We start from the raw sequence: 14,998 nt of genomic DNA on the forward strand, positions 1-14,998 counted from the left end.
GATCAGGGGGTGCAGGGACAGGAGAAGGGGGAACAGTTTTGAAGCTGAAAGAGGGGAGATTGAGATGAGATGTGAGGATGAAATGTTTTCCTGTGCGGGTGGTGAGGCAGTGGCCCAGGGTGCCCAGAGAAGCTGTGGATGCTCCATCCCTGGAGGGGTTCAAGGCCAGGCTGGATGAGGCTTTGGGCAACCTGGGCTAGTGGGAGGTGTCCCTGCCCATGGCAGGGGGTGGCACTGGATGGGCTTTTAGGTCCCTTCCAACCCAAACCATTCTGTGATTCTACGAAAACATCTAGTAGAGAAGAAAAATGGGAAGAATTCATACCGTGCAGTGGGATAGTAACCTTCTGTCCTGTTTTTCCTGGTACTGTAGCTGTTGTCATGGTCAGTACTGTCTGGCCAGGAGAAACAGATACATTTTCAGCAGCAATGCTTGATGCTGGAGAAATTGTCAACTTAGTTCCTTCAGTTAAAATTTTTTCCATCTGCATTTCTTTGGGACTGTCATCTCCGAAGAGCCTTCTCTTAGCACTTCCAGCTGTAGGAGAACTGTAGCGCTCATGAACAGAGATTGGTGACAGCAGCTGCATGTCTAGTATGCAAAGGAGAAAAAAACCAAACACCCTTAGGAGGAGCAGCTTCATGGAAATACTTCTCCACAGGAGGGAAAAAGGCTAACCTTCCAGCTACAGAACTGGAGTACAAGAAATCACTTCCAGTTAAGAACTAATCTCACAGTTCACGGTTCCTAGGCAATACAAACAATACCTATAGTCCTTTAACTGTCTCCTTTAGCTCAGTTTCACAATCAGGCTAATTTGCTCCAGCAGAAAGACTGAAGTACACAATATGAATTTACAGGCTTCTGTAACTCTGGTTTTTTAGCCACTTGTGAGGACCAGTGACAGCAGTTTCCTACTTCCCACAAAGCAGAAACCTTTTGGCTAACTGGCCAGGTAAGACTGATTGGAGACTTTACTTCTAACTCTGCCAGGATGGTTTTCTTGGTACCAGGGGCAAATGAACATTTCCAGTCCCCACCATTTTCCATCTGAAGTTGGGAGGAGCGCTTGGTACCAGATTCCCTTATACAAGATAAAGTCTCACACAGCCCTACCATATATAACTCACCATCCCCAACTTGCTTTCCTTTCCATCAAACAACTAACCACAACACCTACAGCAACTGCTCATACATCTCTTTCCTAATGAGCATTAAAAAAAAACAAACCTAAACAAACCACCACATCAGAAAAAGAAACAGTTTTGTAATGCAACTAGCCAGACAAACACAAAAGGAGGCAACATCACACCACCACTCAGGCCACAGTGCACCAGCAAAAACCTCTGGACTATTGTCTGGGATACAACGAAGCAGCAATTCCTAACTAGGGAAGTACAGAAAAGCAACAGCAGTGCTGCCACCGCCTCTTCACCCTGAGTCAAGAGACAGTTCTGTGCAATACCTGGGAATCTGCAAAGACCAAAGCAGTTCTTCCCAGAAAATAACACTGCAGAGAAACCACTGTCCTCCCCTCTGGCAAAAAACATTCTGTAGGAAGCAGGAATCAATGCAGCTCTGTCATTCCATAATGCAGTGGTGACAGTGGCAACCGCCACAGGACTTAGGGGAGAAAAAAGCAGCAACAGGGAGATTGGGGTCTGAAGGAAAGAACTGATAATGTGAATGCAACAGTAGTAAGAGCTATCAAAAATGCTGGAAACCGCAAAGAGGAGGTTATACTTTTGAAAAAAGTCACCTAAAATCCAGTCAATCTCACTGAGCACAAAAAAAAAACCCTGGAAAAATCTAAATAGCAAAGGACTATAAGCCATCGGATGACAATGTACCTCAGAGTAAGGTAACCCCTGCATCAAAACAGTGTCCAAACCTGCTCCAGGTGAGAAGTGAAGCATCATCAGCCATGTCTGCTGCAGTAAGATACAGCAATAGTTTGACCGGATGCACCTACACTTCTTGACCAAAGAAGAGACTTCACCATCCTGAACGGTTAATTCAGATTCAAGATTGCTCTTTACAATTACAAAGTAGTCCAGCTGCCCCCAAATTCACACACTCAAATCATATCAGAGACCTTGAACATACCTCGTCTTAAACTCCCACCAAGATCTGTCCGAACCTCCTTTACTCGAGGATGAATTATAGGAGATATTGGCATCATAGGCAAGTGCCCAAGCCCACTTCCTCCATTGCTTCCTTCAAAATTACTGGGAAATATTACCTGAGAAATAAGAAATGTCAGTGTAAGATAACAAATAGATTTCCCTTCTTTGTGCCAATCTATCAACAGAAGTTTTTCTGCAGCAATTGTCTGATTTGAAAGTTTCTGTATAAAACAACAGTAAGAAAAAGAACACAAATTTCCTATTAGAAGGAAAACAGGTAACATACTTCTTCACAGGTTGGGACCTTGTTTTCTGAGGCCTGGAGGGCACTCCACAGCGCCGAATCCCGAGTCCAGGCGAGACTCTCAAGAATTTGTTCCTCAATGCTGTTGAGGTGCTTCACCATGTCTCTGGAAAGTCCCTCCTCAGATCGAATCAGTACTTCAATGACCTAACAGTAACAAGACACACACACAAAAGCAAAGTCATATCGCTCATGTTTAACACCGTGAAATCATTATTAGTTTCAGGATCCCATTCAAAATTTCTCTTCAACGTAGAATGCTCACGCCTCCTCCTCACATCTGAATCTTTCCCACCCCTCTTCGGATCCCTCTCTTCTTAACCCCGTTTCCCAAAGGCAATCCGGGAGCTGGAAATGGACAGCACATGTCCCATCAGTGCAGAACAACCCACTCCCAGGGTTTGTAAGGTCCTCTCTCACCATCACTTAAGCATGTAGAGACCAAGAGCACTGAGCAGGTGCAGCGCTCGCTCAGCACATGCATGTCTATCTACAAAGACAGCAGCAGGTATATCCGCTTCGGTTGGCTATGAGGGAACCCCAGCATTTCAGCTTTTCTTCCTTTCAAACAAATAACAAAAAGGGTTGAAAACCACCATTTTCAAGTTTTATTTAAGAAAAGGTCAGAACCCTTAACGTGTACAGATCGAGGCTGAAAAGAGTTGAAAGGGCCCTTGAAATACCATACTCCACCCCTACACTCCAACGTAAGATCTGCTTTATTTATGGTATTTCTGACAAGGGAACATTTGCCTGTTTTTTTTTTTTTCTAAAGCTCCAGAGATGGAAACACCATAAAACTTCTCTGGAGGGCTTGTTGATGTGTTTACCTAAATATGCTACAGCAACTAAGCACCCAAAGAACAAAGTTTCAAACGGCACAACTGGAATAAAAAAATATCGGCTCTCTCGTGCGAGATCTTCATGATGGCAATTTTTTTCAAGTACAAGTGCTGCAAGAACGTACACTAGATAGCAAAGAAAATGCAAATCAAACGTAAATCTGTTGGATCTGCACCAGTGCATCTGGTACTGATGTAGGCTACCAACAGCCACAGCAATACCGACACAGATTTGTGTCAGTTTCACGACTGCCCTACATCTGGGGATTAAAGAAGAGAGAACAGAATATAAAGCAGCTTTCCCAAAGGGCTCAATTTTTTTGGTTGTTATCATCTAAACAGAACTACCTCTGATTTATTTCAGACCAACAGCAGTAAGCTGTTAGGTATCTAGTAAAAATAGGAAGCATCTGGACAGATGATAAAAGGATCAAACAAGTCAAAGAACAGAAATGACACTGGAGGCATTGGGGAAAAAGGTTAAAAAAGAGCAAAAAATCAAGAACACCCAGGGAAGAGATTTATGTTCTGTTCTACAAAACAGAACAAAGAAAATAAAATTTCATAAAGCAAGCCTTCAATAGGTAGCAGTAGCCAAAGGCAACAAAGGATATTATTGCTATTTTATCACCTAATAAGCAGAACTATAGCTTGTAGTCAATAAATATGAATATCATCAAAATATATGCTTGAATGCTTTAGTCCACTAAAAGCATATACGTATCACAAACTAAAAGCTGATCAACAGCATGTTACAGTTAAGTACCATTTACAAAATACTTTTCTTGCTTTAAACTTCAGCTTCAACTCCAGCGTTACACGTTCCAGGTACTATATTTAAGGACAGACAGAATTTAGAGCGGGCATATTGCACATGAACATCAGTCCTTCTCCTAGTTGATTACCTAAGAAGGAAGAGCATCATCCTCTTAAGACTGTTGATCCAGTAACGTCCCATTTTCAACACAGACCCAGTCCTAAGACAGGACTTACTTACCTTATAAAAATAGAATGGCCTGAGGTCAAGAACTTCAATGATCCAGGGAAAGGTACGAGGGGAGCTATATGCGAAAAGCACGATCTCCAAGCAGCATGCCATGAGAGAGCGGTGAAAGACATCTTGTTCCAAGAGAGCCTGAAGAGATTACAAAAAAATGTCAGTGATCGGAGGGAAGTTTAGAATGGTAAAGACTAGCAGACTAACAGTGCCAAAACCATCACATTTTCCATACTCTGAATGAATGGATTTGCCTCCTTATTGTGAATCACAAAGCAGAGCAAATGCATTGCTGTCTAACATGAAGCATTGAGATTGTTAACTGGATAATGAAGAGAATAAAAGATATCTGTCCATAGAGCCGTGATTCTAGAAGGCAACACAAATTAAGCTGGTGAGTTATACCAGAATTATACCATTTTTAATAGCAGTAAAAACTACATTTAGGAACCTCCCATATATTTAGCCTTTTTTAATATTACCAATGTACACTGACAGCTTTACTGCAGACTGCTCTGTTCTGGAACCATCTGAAAACAACCCCCTAGAGAGGGTTACAAACAGTGTTCTCCTCTTTTGCCAATTCTTTACTTACAGTCAGATCCTTCCCATGTAGTCTTCGTGTTTCTTGCACCATTATATTCTCCAAGATTTTATAGTACAAGATCTCTGCCAGTTTTAATCTGTTTACAGCAAAATCTGAAATTTAAAACCAGAGATGAAGCCAAATGCTGTTTGTACGAATGGTCTTAGACGAAACTGACCAGTACGCGTCCTTCCCTAAGAAAACAGTGCATGTGTGTGTATGTATAGACTTTGCAAATCAAAAAACTATGTTCAGAAATCCACTAGTCAGAAGAATAGCACGATATTCTAGAAATGTTTTAAAGGATTACGTATTTTAATATTTCTAGGGATGTAATTTTGCAGACAACTGCAATAACGAACCTCCTATTTGTATTCCGTTTCCTTTAAATTTTAAATCTAAGAAGAATGCAAGTTCCCAATTTTTGTTACGAGCTGATACAGTTTCAGTGCTCTCTTCATTATCCTATTTTGAACTGCAACTTTGCTTTTACTCTGCAATAAAGTTGTACTATTTACAGTGTTCTATTTGACAGCAACAGTTTTCAGTTTGGATACGTTCTGGGTTAAAAGCACCTCCACTGTATTACATATTTAGATGATGGTATATGTATGCATTTCATTTGCCCTAGTTTAATATCTTGAAACATCCCACACGTTTCACATCCATACCGATATGAGATCCTGGCTGCTTGTCTGTTGACTGAGTGTAGCTGCGACAGAACATCTCACCGATTTCTTTCACTCTGCTCATAATGCTTTCTGTAGGGCTGCGTGCACAAGATCTGAAGCAGAACACAAAGAGAAAGCCTTGTTTGTAGAAATAAATAGCCAGCTTCAGAAAACCCTCAAAAACCAACCGAACAAAACCCCACCAAACAAAAAGAAGAGAAGCTAGTTATACTGAGCTTTTCCCACCAGACAATAACCTGTATTACCATAGAGGACAGAGGAAAACATAAAAAGGAAACTATTTCTGTATGTTTTATCTTTCCTAACAGCGTTAAGAGAGGCCATGTAGACTTTGGAACAAATGCAGGAGAAAGCAAGAGCTACAGCAGCATGCTCAGGAGAAAACTGTATCTGCTAGGAGCAAGGCAGGAGGAAGGATGCTATAACAGGGAACCAAACATCCATGAGATCCTATGAACCAGACATGGTTTGAGGGAGTACAGGAAAGCTTTCAAAGCGAAGAGGCAGCCTCTTTCCAAAAAAAAAACCAAACCTATTTGCCAGCAAGGCAGAGAGGAACTGATGAACTCCACACAGTCACTATCATAAAAAGGAGACAGAGAATCTCTCTCTCTGGAGATGATCTTTCTGAACACTTCCAGAAGTACCAGCAGCCCTGTATCAGAGGACAGCGGCTTGTGACTAGTGTCAAACTAAGACACTAAACTATTTGGAGAAGCTAGCACTAAATAAACTAAGGTTTCATCGAACAAAGCCTTCTATTTAACTTCAAAGTTATGTTTCCAATAAATTTTAATTTGAAAAAGAAAAAATTCAAAAGCATGGAGTATTACACGTAATCCAAACACAGTGCTTTCCCCTGCTTGCTGAACTCATCTCCAAGATGAGCAAAGTACTCAACACATTTCTTTTCAGAGGTTTACTCAATTCTTTTCCCCATTTTAATATTTACATCTCTCTTGACAGACTGGGTTATTACTTGAACAAACACATTTGTCATTAGAGATTGCAGACACGTCGATGTTTTAATTGGGTAATATATCAAACAGTCCTTAAAAAACAATCTAAGAAACATTCAAAATAGAAATGCATCTTGCTGAGCAGTTGTAAACTTTCAAGAACAAGTGCTAGGAAAACTTTCAAAGCATACATAACTCCAAAGATGAAAACTAAAAGTATTCTTTTTCATCTATTTATAAAGGTTGCTTTAAAAAAAAAATTACTTTTGCACTTCAAATATTAAGTGCTAATACTAAATGTCCATTCTGATTAAGAAAAAAAAGATATCTGGAGACCTCACACCGTAATACAGCAAGGCCTGACTCTGCATGGATGTTAGGCAAACACCCAACAGCTTCACAGGTATTTACTATTAAATTATTGCTTTTTATGAGCTATGAAGCAACACCAATCTATCTTTTACCAATAAACTATTTTGCTTATACTCATCTGCTTACGCACCAACATTTTCACGTGCATTTCACTACAGCCAGCACGCAGTCGTGTCCAGGAGGCAAAAGCACAGGTTGGTGTGCGTGACTTGGACTGTCCTGGCAACAGTGACCATGGAAGACTGAGGTTGTGTTCAGCAGTCCCTCACTGCGATTTCCCAGTATCGTACAGCAGCTGTAAGGGCTGAGCCAGAGGCTCTCGATGAGGAATGCTCTAACTCCTGCAGCAATGCCTGCCCTAGGGCTCAGGGAGGAAGCCAATAAGCTGAGGGATGCTCAGGGAACGGCCATCAGAACAACTAGAGAAGCGGAGAACACAGCTGCTGCTACAAGAGATCAGTGTTGACAACAATTATGGTCACTGCTAGACCATATAGAGTTAGATTAAGATACCCTGAAGTAGTATGAAGGAGAAACGGGAAGTCTTTAGGCTGCTTTTAGTCTTATCTCCCCAAGTCTTTAAGGCAAAGATTACAGCTTGTTGACTCTAACATCTCCCTCCTCTCCCCAAACTTCTGCTAACATAGTTACCATAGCTTTTAATTGAGCCACACTTGTTTAAAATTTAAAAAAAAAAACAAAACAGGTGAACAAAAGTATTTGGCTTCCAAGCAGACAAACAGCTAAATTAACATTAGTAAAAACTGAAGCTGCATTAATAAAATGGTGACAGCAAGTGGGGGGGGGGTATGTTCAGCTATCCTTCTCCAGAAGAGGAGATAATCGAGAAAACAGAAGATCTTTCAAACAGAAATAATACAGAAACACAGACAAAAATATTCTGCATCAAACAAAAAAAGTCAAATTTGAGCAAGAAAGCAGCCGCAAGCACGAAAAGAAGAGTTTCCGTTTGTATGAGAGCAGCTGCAGTGGACATCCTTACTCAAAAATAGCGATAAGCTGTTCACTGGGTGCATTCTTCAATCCAGCCACAATGTTCTGCAACCGGCTCACGCTTTGTGTTGCTGAAGCAACAGGAGTGATGACAGCTTCCTTTTCGTGTAGGTATCTTCTTCCAGTCAGTGGAGTTGAAGGTGCAAATGACCTTTTCTGTCAGACAGAGAAAAATAATATATAAACTCCATCAACAGAACTGTTTCAAAAACCTTTCCAATGAGCAACTCCTGCAAAATCACTCCAAAGGTTAAAGTGACACCACTAGTACGCTACCTGAAGGCTGCCATCAAACCTGTGACATCCGAACTGACTAAAAATCAATTCAAGTTTTCCCAGGACTCCACAAATACAAAATATAACAAATCTTCAGGCAGACTCAAAATAACTCAAAGGTTTTCTTTAAAAATAAAATATAGGAAAACAAGACATTTAACCTTAAAAATCTATAAATTTTTAAGCTTGTTTGAACATTGAAAAATACAGGGCAAGGAAGGGAAAGTGTATGCTTCCATTCACAGTCACTGACTGCAGTAGCTCAGGGACATGAGGAGTACAGGGCAGAGCTGCCTCAGAGAGGGCCACTGGGAAATGAACTTTGGGAAACGCTGTCCTGGTGGACCTCTAGCCTCCCTTTCCCCGAAGAATGATGCAGCACTAAGCAGATGGAGCTGTGTCATCTGCACTTACCCATCTGTACCCTGCTTTCTGGAAGGGATGCAGTGAAGTATTTGGGTTTGAATTATGAGAACAGACTACATTTTGAAGATACAAGGCAAATAATGAGCAAAGGGTCTGCCTGCAGTCAGTCTGCATAAATAGCAATAACGTCATTATTATACCACAGAAACTGAAGTTCAGAATTGATAAACCCATTCCAAACCCGTGTTTTATTTGTCCCAATATGAAATACACTTACATTTACACCAGCACCAGCATCTTGTAATCAGTATTCTTATTTTTTAAATGACATGTAAATCAAACAGCATGTGGTTCTTTCACACAGCCAACACCATTTTTTCCCCTAATCCAAGTTTAGAAAGTAATCAAGTGTTCTCCCACCTCTGGATTTCATTAAATACATTGTATATTTTCAAACACTGTGAAACCTGAACTCTGTTTATAGGCTACTTTTTGTAACAAAGAGTTATTTGGTGGATTTTGTGTCTTGTATGTTATTTAACATAGAACAGTGCACACGTTGACTTTTCCTGTCCTAAAAAATGAAATATCAGTAAAACAAATTAATCCAGCACAAAGATTTCATTATATTCTTATGGGGTATAAATGAAATTTGAACAAAACCAGAAGACCTATATATTTAGGTCTTAACTACATGTTGATTTTTTTCTTGGACAAAACCAGACTACTTCACAAATGAAAGCGCTCTCATCTTGTTTAAGGGATAGCTATTTGCTAAACTCCACAGGAAAGAAGACATCAACATTCCTCCTTCGCATCCATTGAAGCCTGTGAATGACGTTCAACATCTTCCTCTCAGAAAGAAGTTCAAGAAATACAAAGTCACCTCAGTGACTCAAATAGCATAGAAGGATGGAAGAACTTGAAGGGGTACTTCAAGTGAGCTAAACACGTCAAACAAATCACCTTTTCAAAATGCTGCTGAAGATGACACTCCACGTGAGCTCTTGCTGCTGTTTTCCCCACAGGCACGTCCGCAGGAAATTTCCGAGGAGTGCCAATCTCTTCTTCAGCATCAGCTCCAAGGAAAACCCTCTCGTCGAAGTCTCCCACCGTCAGAACGTACTCTTCGTACTCTTTATTCAGTGCTTTGCTGAAAGAGAAGCCCAGGTTTTCAGTCAACGGTTAAACTGCTGAAGGAACAAGAGAGGTGCCAGGAGAGCTAAGGTGCAAAGCCAAAACCAACGTGTGTTCAAAGTGTTTAACGCTTTCAGCAGCAGTGCTGCTTGCAAACAGAGCTTCACCGCCCCAAGCAACCTGCCTGTGGTCGTCCCCGCCTTCCTTCGGACTGAAAACCTCCCCTGTTCCCTCGGTGATCTGCTGCAGGGACCAGTCCCCCTCCTAAGTTACCACCAACACTTGGCTCTCAGTAAGAAGAGGAAAAACAGCTTTGCTTCCATCCCAGTTGCAAATAAAATGGTTTGGAAGTACTCAACTGATCAGAGGTTAGATCTCTGTATGTGTGGAGCACGTGAACGGTGGTTACACTAAATGACCTACATTTGATGTCCACTTTTGTCACTTCGTATTCTTAATGGCACAGAGGAAGGGAAATTTAAGAGCTAGTCCCCGGATTCAATTTCTAAAATCACCACTGACATACAATACCGAACAAATCTTTTGTTTTCTTTTCTCCAGCTAACCCAACTGGAAAACTGGAATATTTAATCTCTTGAAGGTTGCAAAACTTTAAATTAATGAAATTAAATGAAAGAAACTTTTGGATAAAAACCAGAAACAGCTCACATCAATAAATCCTGCCTCCACGTTTTTCATGACACATGAATGCGATGAGTATCTTTTGCCTGCAAAGTGCCTTAGCAATTCAAGCTACCACTTAAGCGTGTACATTAATGGAACATAACAATGTATTCAGGATGCAAGTGATTCTGTGATCCCCCAGGAAACCTGACTGTATCACAGGCTCACCTTCCCCATGTCTTTTAGAAAAAGTGAAGGTCTATGAAAAGTTTGAGCAAAGAAACAGAGAGGCTTCCATGTGAACTTTATATGTCAAGCTGCTTACAAAAGAACAGGGACTCCCACTCCACATAACTATTAATAAAGTAATTCTGTTAATTTTTAAGTAGAAATACTAAGAGAAGTTCAAATGGATCACAGCAACACTGTTTTATATGTAAATTTGAGGGTTATCTACATTGTTAAAATAACTGAGTCTTTGCTCAAAATTCTCAAGGCAAACCAACAAGTTAGAAACTCACCTTGCAAAAATACATTACTAGGTATTTTTGGAAAAGCCAAAAAAACCCTTTAAGGGATCCAGAACAAAGCATCTGCTGTTCATATTTTGCATGTAAAACAGCTTTCAGAAGTGAATTTTAAAAGTTTCTGAAACAACTACACTTGCCTCCCACAGAAGTGCTCTACCTCTTTTTTGTGGTTTTGCAATTGTGGCTTCTTTTTCTTTTGAGTACTTCTGTTGCATTCACAGATTTATACACTCAACTGGAGACTGATAAATGAATCTGAAGACTTCCCACCTCAGGTGTGATATTTGAGGTGCATATGGAAACATATCTGTGAACTTCAGAGCCAAGGTTGTGATTTGCATTAGATCACTCAGAGTTTGCAGCTGCCAGAAGACAAGGGCAAGCACCATAAAACCTGACATTAAGGAAGAAACTCTGCAGCTGACCCCCTGACATCTGACACATCTCAGATCCAGCAGCATTCCAGACAAAGAGCAGCTCTGATTGTCAAATAATTAAAAGCTATTAGTTATGGTAAGATAAAGGAACATGAAAATGGGAGATTTAGCATTCCAAGGCCTGTATTTTAGAAATTAAACCAAACCCACGATTAAGAACATAAGCTGTAACTTACTTATTTTCTGTAAAATTGCAAAGATCCAACAGACATTCTCCTTTTAAGATCTAAGAACAAAAAGCAGAAATATCTTACATAATAAAATCAAAATGGTTCCAGCTCTAACAGTGTGAGGGCATGATGGTGTTAGCCAAAAAGGAAATGAGGGTGGTGAGGCAGTGGCCCAGGTTGCCCAGAGAAGCTGTGGATGCCCCATCCCTGGAGGGGTTCAAGGCCAGGCTGGATGAGGCTTTGGGCAACCTGGGCTAGTGGGAGGTGTCTCTGCCCATGGCAGGGGGTGGCACTGGGTGGGCTTTGAGGTCCCTTCCAACCCAAACCAGTCTGTGATTCTATGAGCTTTAGGAGCATAACTGGACTCCTTTTTTGCCCAGGCCAAAGGACTACAATGCCATGAGTAAGACAGGCAGATGAGGACAAAGCCCAATTCTATCCAAGCCCCAGACAAACCCCCTCTTCAGAAACATCTGCAATTTAACATCTGTTCCATTGGTGGGTCAGGGACTGACTTGACAAATGACTACACAGAAGCTTCCACAGAGCTTGGGAAAAATCTCCAGGGTCAAAACCAGACAGAAAAACCTGCAGCCTCAACCTCTTAATTTCAAAGCATTTTGCTCAACTCTGAGACAAGCAGTGGGACCCACACTATCGTGACAGTTACCCCACAACATTATCTCACAATGACATTATTTTTTTGCCTGAAGAAAACATCATCATCCACGATTCAGTTTCACAGTGCCAAGAAAGGAAAGTGAAGATTCTCCACTGACAGAAAAAGCTAAAACACCAGGGACCTTACAGCACAGAACATTAAAAGTAAGTTCTGCTCCTGCTAAAATACGTACAAAGAAAACCTGACCCAGGCCAAGTTCATTTGCCTGCTGGTGTAGTCTCCTGCAGAACCTCCAGGATTTAAATGGTCTCAAGATCATTCAACCAACCACTACCATGCATTCTTAAAACTAGTAAGATGTACCTTCCTATCAAATAGTTTTGAAATGTATGGTTTAAAGTAGTGTTCCTTTATTCCTTTTGCTTCTACTAAAAGCCCATCATGCAGCTCACACAGAGTGGCAATGATGCAAGGAGGATCTTCGGGGGCTTTGATCTCTGTTGCGTGGAAGTCTGCTGGTAAGCCTGAGAAGAAGGAGGAGGGGGGGAAAAAAAAGAAAAAAGACAACCAACCTTCAACTTAACTTCAAAAAAACCAAGAGAACCAAGAGCGTATTTGTTTTTAAATAATTTGTCCCCACCATACCTTTAAACGATGGATTTAACAAATCTCTTCTATTTGGACACAAAAGGGCATTTGCAAAAATCAGGTCCAAGCAGCACAGAAGCAAATGATAGGAATTTACTAAATCATCTCCAATCATACGGAAATTACCTTTAAGAGAGAGCACAGCACAGTAAGCAACAAAAAAAGAAGTTCCTAACTCAGAACGTACACAAACCATGCAGCTAAAAAAAGCAAGCCTACCCTTCGTGTACACAAAGAGCGTCCAGCAGAAGTTGAAGAGATCTTTAACACCGCACGGCACCCGCCTGTCAGCGAGGAAAAGAGGGAAGAAGTCAGCCTGCAGTTCCAGGAAGCTGAAGCTTGTTTTACAATATGAATTTCATTCTGTTTCCTTGCCCAAAATAACAGTCAGAGCCGTTGTCTATCTTAATTTCACACTAAGGCACAATCCAAGCTACATGTCCTTACCTCACCTTTCACTAACCGCCAGCCTCCTGCCTCGCTCACGGAGCGTTTCGCACAGCATCCCCAACCCCCTGGCCCTTTCCCGAGCTGAGGGCTGCCTTTGGCCTGGCACCGCGGCCACGCTGCTTTGCTGGTGTCACACTTCTAACAGGATCCCCCCGCGGCTCCACATGGTGGGGTGCCAAGGGCTATAGAAATTCCAGTGACAGTTTTTCCTAAATATTTTACTAAAGCATCACTCACCCCTTCAAAATACACACCTACAGCCTGTATGACAGCTCATCTGCTGAGCTGCATTTGGAGTAGAGATCATCCAAAACCATGGGGCTGAAGACCAGGGAAGACATCCCTCAAGACAGCCCACGGAGGAGCTCAAGCTGTGGTTACACTCCCGAACGCTGCTCCAATGAAGGAACAGGAACAGAGCACACCGACATTTCTCCCAGCACACAGCAATGCTCACAAAGCTGCCTGCCAGGCACAAAGAGCTGTAGCAGCAGCAGCATCCTCCCTACCTGCTGCTGTGGAGCTGTGCTGGAGCGTTTCCCTGGAACAGCTACCCCCCTCATGTCCAGAGGACACACGTGAGCCGGCAAAAACACCTTGCACAGACCCGGCTCGGTTCCCTCGTCATTACAGATACACGCTCACCATACAGCTATCACAGAGGCGGCTGCAGCCGGCAGGAACGTGGACAAGCTTTAACTAAGGCAGAAGTTTTGGGTGCATCTGGCATACGACACCACCAGTTCGTTTGTCATAAAAATGAGCGCAGCAGCCATCGCTCCCCTGCGTGTGCGTGTCAGCGCTCACCTGGCCATCACGTTAAAAATCCGGTAACGCCGAGTCACCGCGGATGTGACACCACTTTGTAGGGAGCGATTGTGTAACGATCCCAAACGCCTCAGCCAGTGCTTTGCCAAGACAAGACATCCCTGTGCTACTGAAGTTATTTCTGCTAAATGTTTTAAGTGCTGGTGTCGCAGTCTCTCAGGTTAACCCATCTCACCGCACCTCTCCTCGCCCACGGGCCAGGTTCTGCGCGTTACAGTGAGCTGCACAAACAGCCACCGGAGGCAAAGCTCTGCTGATATGAGCTGGAGCCCATCAAAATTAGAGATGTTTCTGTATCACTGCATTGCAGAATCAAGGCCACAGAGAGGCCCCATCACTTCAAAACTTTACAGAACTTTTTAAAGCACAAATAATTATCTTAATTTTCATAAATCTGTATTTGGTGTAGCCCCTTCCAAGGAAAACTCACATTAAATCTCATAAATACCTCTGTTTCCTGCTTCGCTGTGGTTTAGAAGTTTCTTCATAAGGGTTTTGAAATATATCCAAAAATATTGGTTCAAACTTTTTGAAAATCACAGTAGACACTTCAAAATTCCTCTCCAGCCTCTCTACTCGCTCTCGGAATTCCTGTGGTAGATTTGACATGTCCATCCACTTCTTCATTTTGCTAAAAAACTGAATTAAACTTAAAAGAAAAACAAAGTCTGCTTTATTTTGAGCTTGAACTAACTTCCTTTATTCTGAACTGTTTCAAAAGCCAAAATGCAACATATTTACTCCTTAACAACTAATTTCATTAATATATGGTTTTACCATTTATTTTGATAGACTCCCATGCTGACCTCCCTCCCACCAGGATCGGGACAATGCGCTGAAACACACCAAACCCACTCAGCTCTGCTGAAGGGGGAGCACTGCCGAGAGCAGACACTACGGTCCTGTATGCAAGCTCCCAATTTATTACAAAGATTACATAACCTCTGTTTGGCTTTTACAGTCTACTGACCTTTAGGTTTTGTCTGTTTTCCACTACATGGTGTTTTGAACCTGCTG

The 14,998-nt window shown here is 41.8% G+C and overlaps 1 protein-coding gene across 1 annotated transcript; it reads right to left on the reverse strand.

The window, feature by feature from the left end:
• Window positions 1–325: 325 nt before the first annotated feature.
• RBL1 (retinoblastoma-like 1) lies at window positions 326–14,629 on the reverse strand (the record flags this gene model as incomplete). The annotated part of the gene is made up of 13 exons (XM_010077092.1): window positions 14,430–14,629; window positions 12,923–12,987; window positions 12,701–12,829; window positions 12,419–12,579; window positions 11,440–11,489; window positions 9,502–9,688; window positions 7,883–8,049; window positions 5,528–5,640; window positions 4,866–4,969; window positions 4,271–4,408; window positions 2,414–2,578; window positions 2,108–2,243; window positions 326–592 (listed from the first exon to the last, which is right to left on the reverse strand). Coding segments are annotated over exons 1-13 (1,861 nt in total), but the record flags the coding sequence as incomplete, so codon positions are not given.
• Window positions 14,630–14,998: the final 369 nt, after the last annotated feature.

The sequence above is a fragment of the Pterocles gutturalis genome, unplaced genomic scaffold, assembly GCF_000699245.1.
Source record: "Pterocles gutturalis isolate BGI_N339 unplaced genomic scaffold, ASM69924v1 scaffold20468, whole genome shotgun sequence".
Taxonomy (NCBI): Eukaryota; Metazoa; Chordata; class Aves; order Pterocliformes; family Pteroclidae; genus Pterocles; species Pterocles gutturalis.